This window comes from Pteropus alecto, unplaced genomic scaffold (assembly GCF_000325575.1).
Source record: "Pteropus alecto unplaced genomic scaffold, ASM32557v1 scaffold164, whole genome shotgun sequence".
Taxonomy (NCBI): Eukaryota; Metazoa; Chordata; class Mammalia; order Chiroptera; family Pteropodidae; genus Pteropus; species Pteropus alecto.
The window spans coordinates 1,558,014-1,566,598 of record NW_006439568.1 but is presented as its reverse complement, the minus strand read 5'-3'; the positions used below and the strand labels follow the sequence as shown (position 1 = coordinate 1,566,598).

The 8,585-nt window shown below is 41.7% G+C and overlaps 1 protein-coding gene across 3 annotated transcripts in view; it reads right to left on the bottom strand.

Annotated features, from left to right (window-relative positions):
* Window positions 1-1,322: 1,322 nt before the first annotated feature.
* Window positions 1,323-8,585, bottom strand: part of NIT2 (nitrilase family member 2) — a 16,368-nt gene continuing 9,105 nt past the window's right edge. The window contains exons 6-11 of one of the 3 annotated variants that reach the window (XM_006916549.3): window positions 8,198-8,272; window positions 7,056-7,134; window positions 5,247-5,345; window positions 3,091-3,146; window positions 2,665-2,757; window positions 1,323-2,534 (exon numbers count right to left, since the gene is read on the bottom strand). In XM_006916549.3, the coding sequence (XP_006916611.2) occupies window positions 2,666-2,757; window positions 3,091-3,146; window positions 5,247-5,345; window positions 7,056-7,134; window positions 8,198-8,272 (401 nt within the window). In that variant the 3' untranslated portion in view covers window positions 1,323-2,534; window position 2,665. The remainder of the gene's footprint in view (window positions 2,535-2,664; window positions 2,758-3,090; window positions 3,147-5,246; window positions 5,346-7,055; window positions 7,135-8,197; window positions 8,273-8,585) is intronic. The other 2 variants (XM_025050151.1, XM_015592945.2) reach the window with 2 other exon arrangements.

The window sequence follows — 8,585 nt, the reverse complement described above, 5'->3', positions numbered from 1 at the left end:
GGAGGCGGGGGGAAAAAGGAACCCTCATACACTGCTGGTGGGACTGCAAATTGGTACAGCCACTATGGAAAACAGTATGGAGGTTCCTTAAAAAAGTAAGAATTGATCCACCATATGATCCAGCAATCCCTCTGCTGGGTATTTACCCCAAAGACCTGAAAACCCTTATCTGAAAAGATATTTGCACACCGATGTTCAGATAGCAGCATTATTCACAGTGGCTAGGACATGGAAGCAACCTAAATGTCCTACAATAGATGATTAGATAAAGAAGCTGTGGTACATATATATGGAATAACACTCAGCCATAAGAACAGATGCAATACTGCCATTTGCTACAACATGGATGGAACTTGAGATAATCATGCTAAGTGAAATAAGCCGAACAGAAAAAGTTGAAAATCACATGATATCACTTATATGTGGGATATAAACCTAAAAGCAACAAATGAACAGGAGAAACAAACAGAGACACATGGACTATAGACTAGTGGTTATCAGAGGACTATAGAGTAGTGGTTACTACTGGAGTGGTGAAGGAGGTAGACGGGGTAAAGGAGGTCAAATGTAGGCGGGTAGGAGGAAGGTAAAGTGGGTAAAGGGGATCAAACATATGGTAGCTGAAGGAAAATGGACTTTGGGTGGTGAACACACAATAGAATATACAGATGTCAAATGATAATGTACACCCGAAAACTGTATGACTGTATTAACCAATGTTACCCCAAAAAACTTAATTTAGGAAAAAAAATGAATTATAGATCTAAGTGTAAGATAAAGTCTTACTGACTTTGGATTTGGCAATTTATTAAATACAACATAAAAATGACAAACTTTGAAAGAAAAAAAAATTGGCCTTCATGAAAATTAAAAACTTAAGAAAATGAAAAGACATTTCTTTCTGAGACTTGGAGAATATATTTGCTGTACATACACCTGAAAAAGGACTTTTATCTAGAATATATAAAGAACTCATGCTAATCAGTAAGAGGATGAATAGCCAATAAAAATATGGGGAAAGATATGAACACTTTATCAAAGAAAATATACAGATAAGCAAAGAGGCACATGAAAAGATGCTCAGCATTATTAATTAGGGAAATACAAATTAAAACCACAATAAAATAACATTACATTCCCATTAATGGCTCAAATTAAAAGACACATCATACCAAGTGTTAGTGAGGATTTGGAGAAAACTGGGACTCAGACTGCTGGTAGCGACATATAATGGCACAATCACTTTTGAAAATAGTTTGGCAGTGAAATACATGTGACCCCATTTCTTTCCACTCCTAGAGAAATGAACAATTTGTACAAAATATTTCTAGAAGTTTTATTTGTAAGAGCGCCAAAATCAAACTCAAATGTTTATTATAAACAGGTGAATGGAGAAATAATGGTATATCCCTACATCCATACAATGGAATAATACTTAGTAAAAAAGAAAAAAATTACTCATGCACACACATGAATAAATCTCCAAATGATGATGAAAGACAAGCAAAAGATATAGATATGGTATGATTCTATTTTTATATAATTCTAGAAAATGCAAACAAATCTATAGTGACAAAGCCAATCACTGATTGCCTGGAGACAAGAACAGCTAGAGGGGTTATAAAAGAGCACAAGGAAACTTTTGCAGGTGGTAGGTATGTTCATTACCTTGATTGAAGGGGTTTCATGAATGTATACATATGTCAGATGATGCACATCCATTCCAACTATGTTTAGAGGTGTCAGATTGACAGCTGCATCTGGCTACAGTGGAAATTATTTACACCACACAAACTGGCAAATGTTACTACAAAACCAGGGCTATTCCTTAGACAGCTGGTGAACATTTACCAGCCCACCACTAGCTATAACAAACATGTTAAAAAGCTCATTGGAATTCTTAATGTTTTAATTGTGCAAAAAGATTCTGAAACTAGGCTAAAAATTCGCCTTTATCAAGCTAGACACTATTACTAGGGAGAAAAAGAGACTCTGACACTTACCCCTATCAAGAAACTTGCAGAGACATACTTCAGTTGCCTTGACCAAAAGCTACCACAGCCATCTTCCAAAGGGCTCATTGTTGACACAGTCTTTCTTCCAAGACCAGGAGGCTCTGGGGTTGAATCTTTAGCTCCTTCTGGAATGTAAGAGCCCAAAGGCTGCTGGAGGGGCGGCCCTCACCTCTAGCAAACACCAATGACCCATGACTTGCTTGCCACAGCTACTCACAGACCAAAAACCTGACTTTAAGGTATTGCTTGAAAAAGTATATCAGACCAAGTTTTCTACATAGTGGATTCCAATTCCAGCAATGAGATAAAAGATTTAGGACACAAACACATTTGTATCGGGTGAATCAACCACCAGGATATGGGAGATCTGATATTTTTACCAACTGCTTTGAGGCAATTTAAGTATGGAATAAGGTTTAGAGCCAAATCCTTCTCCTAATCTTCAATGGCAGCTGGAGTCCTTTTAACTAATATGGTGTGGAGAATATGTGTGCTGAAGCTGTATCATCTCGAGAGGGTCTGCAGGAACAGAAAAGATTGACATTTTAAAAAATTTTTAAAAAGAAAAGATCTCCACTGAAGAATTCAGCAGAGAGTTGCTTATGTTGCAGAAATATATCTTCCTATTTCCCGACAGGTTGGAATACACCTTAGGGCTTTTTCGCCTCCACTGCATAGAGGTCTGATCGCTTCTGGCTAAAAATGGGAATTTGCTGGCGTATTTCAGCCACCTTCTTCAGGTCTGCAAAAACAGGAAAGTACACTATTAATAAGATGTAACTCTTCACTAACCAAGGGGATTTCTTTCCCAAACGGTATAAAAACCACCAGAGCCTCAGCAAGTAACTCAGTAATAAAGGCCTTGTCTAGAAGCACAGATGGCCTGGCACTGCCCCTGGAGTCATAAACCAAAACCAAGAAAACTCAAACTGAACTGCACCCCCGAGGACTTGGCCAAAGAATCAAAGATAAATGAGGCAGTGGTGTGGGGCGGGGGAAGAGTGCATAAAGGAACCCCTTCAGGTGACAGGGGCTGCCCAGCTATGGAATCTACCTTGTGCCAGGCAGATCTTACCTATGTCTGAATACACGATCGTTTCTTCAGTACCAGCTTTGGCAAGGACCTCCCCCCTGAAAAAGATTCAGGGGAGAATGACTGGATTCACTGTTTGCTGATATTCAAGACCTCTCTCTGTTTTTCCTCCCCATCTCATAGGCCAAAGGAGAAAGAATCTGAGATTTAAAACAAGTAGGGGTATAAACTCCTATCCTACCATTTAAGTAGCTGTGTGGCCTTGGGCCAAGTCATTTGTAATCCCCATTTCCTAATCTCTAAAGTGGAAATAATAGCTCCATGAGAACTTAGTGAGAAAATTATGGAGTATGGTTTGCAAACTGCGTTTGTTATTCTATGATATAAACATCTGGGAACAGAACCACCTATAACCAACAGGAAGTGCCATCCTATCCCATGAGTGCACGTGAGCAGGGCCCCTTTGCAAAGGCAGTCTGGCTCTGCTTTTTCACACCTCTCAAGGCTGCTCCCCGATCCTGCCATGGTGAGGCTGGGCTTGGGCACAGCCCAGATCTGCATGGATCTCTGGCCTTGTGCCTGTGATCCTCAGATCCCTATGCTAATAGCCTTTAGTTTTTGAAGGAAAGATTTCAACTTGTGAGGTCTGGGTGGTAGGGGGATCACACCCTGGCAGGAGTCTCACACTTAGAAACAGCAATACTCCTTCATAAATCTGGGGAAAGGCTGATCTGGAAACCTATTTCCAATGCTGAGTCTCTTGGCCCAAAGCAGGGCTTCAAAAACATATCTTGTGAAATAAAATTTCTACAAAGTACAAAACAAAGTATCTGACAAACTAGTTCTGTTTACCAGATGGCCACATATTCTTGGCATAAATGAACTATAAACATAATTAGTAATGCCATTTAACTGAATCCTTTTCTATTCTTTTCTATTTCTTCTCCATTTGCCCTGGCATTCAAAGATCTCTATGTTAACCCCGGGCAACCATCCCAACGTCAAGCCAGAAGGCCCCCAAACTCTACATATGAAATCCTGAAAAGGAAGAAATAAAAGTAAATCTTATACAGCTACTTTGTGTCAGAAGCAGCCAGCCTGATCATCAACTGAGTTCATTAGGAGAATTAACAGGGGAGCAGAGGTGCCCAAAAGGCCGGGAAGCCTACTGCTAGCATCTGGGCAGAGAAATTTGAATTATGTTAGAGAAAATCTTCAAGCCAATTTAATCGTTCCAGTCTTCCAATGCCCTCAAATTCTAATGTGCTGGAAGCTCCCTGGGATTTGCTCACTGGTCATATCTTTCAAGGACTTCTTCTATCACACACCTTAATTTGGTAGTCTTATAAAATCTGAAGAGAGACCCTTGAAGGACCCCACAGTGATATGTAACCCTTCTCGGCCTTATTACTGGTATATTTATCCTGAAATTGCAGAAATACTTATCTGTGTGGGCCTATGTAATCACACTGATGTATGAGAAGTAGAATGGCATAAATCCAAGTTCTGAAGTCAAATATCCTGGATCCAGACACAAGTTCTAGCCACTTTACCCTGTGAACTTCAATTCTACCATCTATAAACTGGGCTTAACAGAAGATAAGTCCCTGAAGTTCAAATTGAGACCATGTGTGTAAAAGTGCTATGTAAACTGTACAAATGCAGACCATAAGGTATGCATTTCAATGTATGACTGTATGTGTATCTGGGCAGACTTTCATGCTGGTTTCACCAAGTAAAAAAAAGGCTTTACCCTCTCACAGAGGACAAGTTCATAGTTTTCCTTACTTGAACCCACCCTTCCCTCCTCCTCTAATCATTATTCAGGGAACAAAATCCTCACCCTGTAACTCCTTTTTGCCCTAGGACCAGTCACTCAGTTTAAATTTTAACCAAAAGAGTTTGAGAGCCTCTTTTACTAAAACCACTGACTCGTTACTGCTGCCTTGTTACCCCTATGTTATCCAAGACTGACTGACAATAAAAGCTACTTAGAAACTCAGAAGAGGGCTAAGGCCATGTGCTCAACCAGGAGGGCAGGACCATTTCTCTGTCAGAGAGAGGCAGAGACCTGGCAGGCATGTGTGGATATGGGGGTGGGGTGAGGCACAGGGCTGATCACGCATCTGACAGCCCACCTGCTCACGTGCCATCTTTCTCAAGCTCCTAGTGAGCCTGTCCCTGCTTAGGCAACTTACCAAGGATTCACGACAGTGCTGTGTCCCCAAGCAACATAAGAGGCCTTTTCATCCCGGGCAGGAGATGCAGTGGCCACATACACCTGGTTATCAACAGCTCTGTAGTCAACAGACAGAAAAGAAGTAAATTATACATTATACGTCTGTGACATTTTCCTAAGTGTACAGATCCTTCTTTTTAAAAACTAGGACAGGAAAGGCTGGCTCAGATGTGGAGGAAATACCCAAAGTCATAGAACCCTCTCTTCAAAAAGTACCTTATTATATAAGCCAGTTCTCAATCAGGGCAATCTTGCCCAGCAAAGGATATTTGCCAGTGTCTTGAGATCTTTTCCATTGTCACAACTAGGAGGCGCTATTGGCATCTTATGGGTGGAGGCCAGGACTGCTGCTAAACATTCTAAGACGCACATGACAGCCCCCAAAGAATTTTGTCCAAAATGTCAATACTGCCACAGTTGAGCGACCCTGGCCTGAGCCAACCTGTAACATGTAAAAAAGCAGAGCTTCTGTGTTCTTAATGCAAGTCCAGGTGGCCAGAGAGAATGGACTGGCTTTGCTGGGGCAATACATCCTGCAGGGCTGCATGGCACTTCCATAGCAATGGTGGCAGCCTCATGATCTCAAATTAGATCAGAATTTCTGGTGGCAGCTTGGGTATATCAAGCCCTCAGGGCTCAATCAACAGATCCATGCCAGGTCATTTTAGTCTTTCCCAAGCTTTTCTTGCTTTTGACAAGATTGCATTTATTAGTACTCATGGTATCAGAAACTCCTACCCCATCTTCTACCATGCAGCTAGCCAAACACTGCTAAATCCCGCTCCAGTAAAAATTACCATCATCTCTAGAATTAAAAACAGTGGCTACCTCTGGGCAGAGAGAGGTGAGTACTGACTGGGAAAGAGCAAAAAGAAGCATTCTAGGGGCTGGAACGTTCAATATGTTGACCTTGGTCACAGCTGGATACATATGCAGAGATTCACTGACCTGTAGACTTAAAATTAGTGTGTTTTTCTGTAAGTATACCTCAATTTAAAAAACTTTCAATCCAAGAAAACCATCATCTCTGACTAGCATTTCATGGTTTGCAGAACACTTAACACACATGCACACACAGTAATATTCTGTTTCCCTTCCTTGTTACATCCACCTCTACCATCTGCCCTTCACCACTCCTCAGCCTTAGGGGACTAAGGAAACAGCAACTGTAACACGCCAGAAACACCTGTGCGATGCCCAGGATTTAGAGATTAGAAGAACCACAGCTTATAATGAGGTTATTGGCAGAGTATCCCCAGGACTAGCAGGCTGCTGTGGAAGATGGAGTGGGATAAGCACCTCAATCTGAACAGCACAGGGTCAGCTGTGTAAAGACCACAAATCTCTTCGTAGGGCTGTTAGGCTAAAATAAACCTCTGCTTTTCCTTGGCTTCTAGGTCTCTGAACATGAATACTCTGTGGGTCTCCAATCTCTCTGTAAAAGTTACTGGCAACTGTCTTAGGGACACCAACCCATATCTAATCACAGTACATGAAATCACTGTCCACTTGATGCACTAAGTGCTCTTGGAAATGCAAAAATTACAGTCCTAAAAGTCCATCAAACTAGTACTATGGTTTCTGAAGAGAAGGTTCCCAGCAGAAGCCTTCCCTTTAGTCTGAGAGATGAAGAGATTCATCTTGTTGAACTGCCAGGGCATCTGAGTTATGGGCAGCATTCCATATCAGGAAGGCTGATATTTCCACCAACATGGAAATCTTTCCACAAAGAAACATGCTTGAAGATATATTTGAAATGCTTTCTTACCTGCCTCGCTGAAGCAACTCCCAGTGAGCTGGTCCAGTGGTCAAATTAAAAGCTCCAGGATATACCAACAGCTGGCAGCCTTGGGGAGAGAAAGGCTGAAGAGTCAATGCAGTGAACACCCAAACACACAAGCCTCTCCCTTTGTTCCTTCCCCAGTGGGGACCAATTCAAACTTTCCCAAGCATAAAAAGATGTCAGCCAAGTCAGACAGTGTCAACATCATGAAGTTATGGCTCTGAATTCCTTTAGAGACACTCACATGACACACATACAGACACTCTAGAAAAGTGGTATTGATAACCGAAACCACAACATGTGACTTCGCTTAAAAAAGCGAAGAACTGTCATTCAGTTTTCTCTCAGCATCACATGGTCAGTTGTGCATGGCCAAGGACCATGCTGTGTTACGCTTTTCAACTGAAATGGGGGGCAGGGTAGGTATTTCAATGCTTATTGATAAAACTAAAGAGACTGCCAACCCAGAGCCCATGTATCTCCACTTTACGCTGAGCAGGCAAAACATTGCACCCATTTCCCTTTGCTAAGTGGCAGTTGAATCAGAATCAGAGTAGCTTGGGCAGTCTAGTGGGGATGCTAATATTTGTTGAGTATCATACAAGGAGCTTTGTAAGTTCTGTCTTCTTAATCCTTACACCATTCCTATGAATAAACTAAGACCCAGACTGCTCTAGAGATTAATTTACCCAAAGTATCATGCCAATTAGAAGAGGTGGAACCAGAATCCATATCTTCTGACTTGGTTTGGTGCTCTTTCTGGGTAATAGGACACTCTCTGGATCAAATGTCACTGACTACATTCCCACAGTAGCCACATCTAGGACTATTACATATACTGTGTAGTGAAATCCATGAAAGCATGGACCATGTCTTCATTTCTACTGGGCTTCAAGTGACTCTTTCCAAATACAGTAGCAGGAAGGGCTCAAAGGGTCGAGTAGATGTGTATCTAATTACAACCTCTGAAAAACCATACTGTCCATACACAGCACAAGTCTGAGAGGCGAGATGGGGGTGGAGAGATTACGACCTCTCGTCCAGTTTTTCTAAGGGTTCCCTCTACCCATAAAGACCAGCTCAGACTCAAACCTCCAAGAACCTACGCAACTGTAGTGTCACCTCACCTTTCTGTGCGTAGATTTGTGCAAGCTCTGCAAAGCGGATGTCGTAGCAGATGCCCAGGCCCACTCTGCAATAAGCTGTTTTCCAAACAGAAAATGCACATATGAAAAATTAACCCCCTGCAGCATGGTGTGGCAGGGTGAAGCCTCCTGATCTAATAATCTCAAAACACTGACAGGGATATAGTAATACAGGGCCCATGGATAGAGAAAACTTATAAGCTTATTCCTGCTTGGAATTCACCTCATAAAGACATCATTTACGTCAGCAGAGATGAGAAATTCATTCTAACTGAATGCTTATATAAGTGGGAGGTGTTCAATCACGACCTAATAGGTACACTTTGGAAGCTATCATATTAATAGGAGGCTATGCCTAAATGGAAGAACA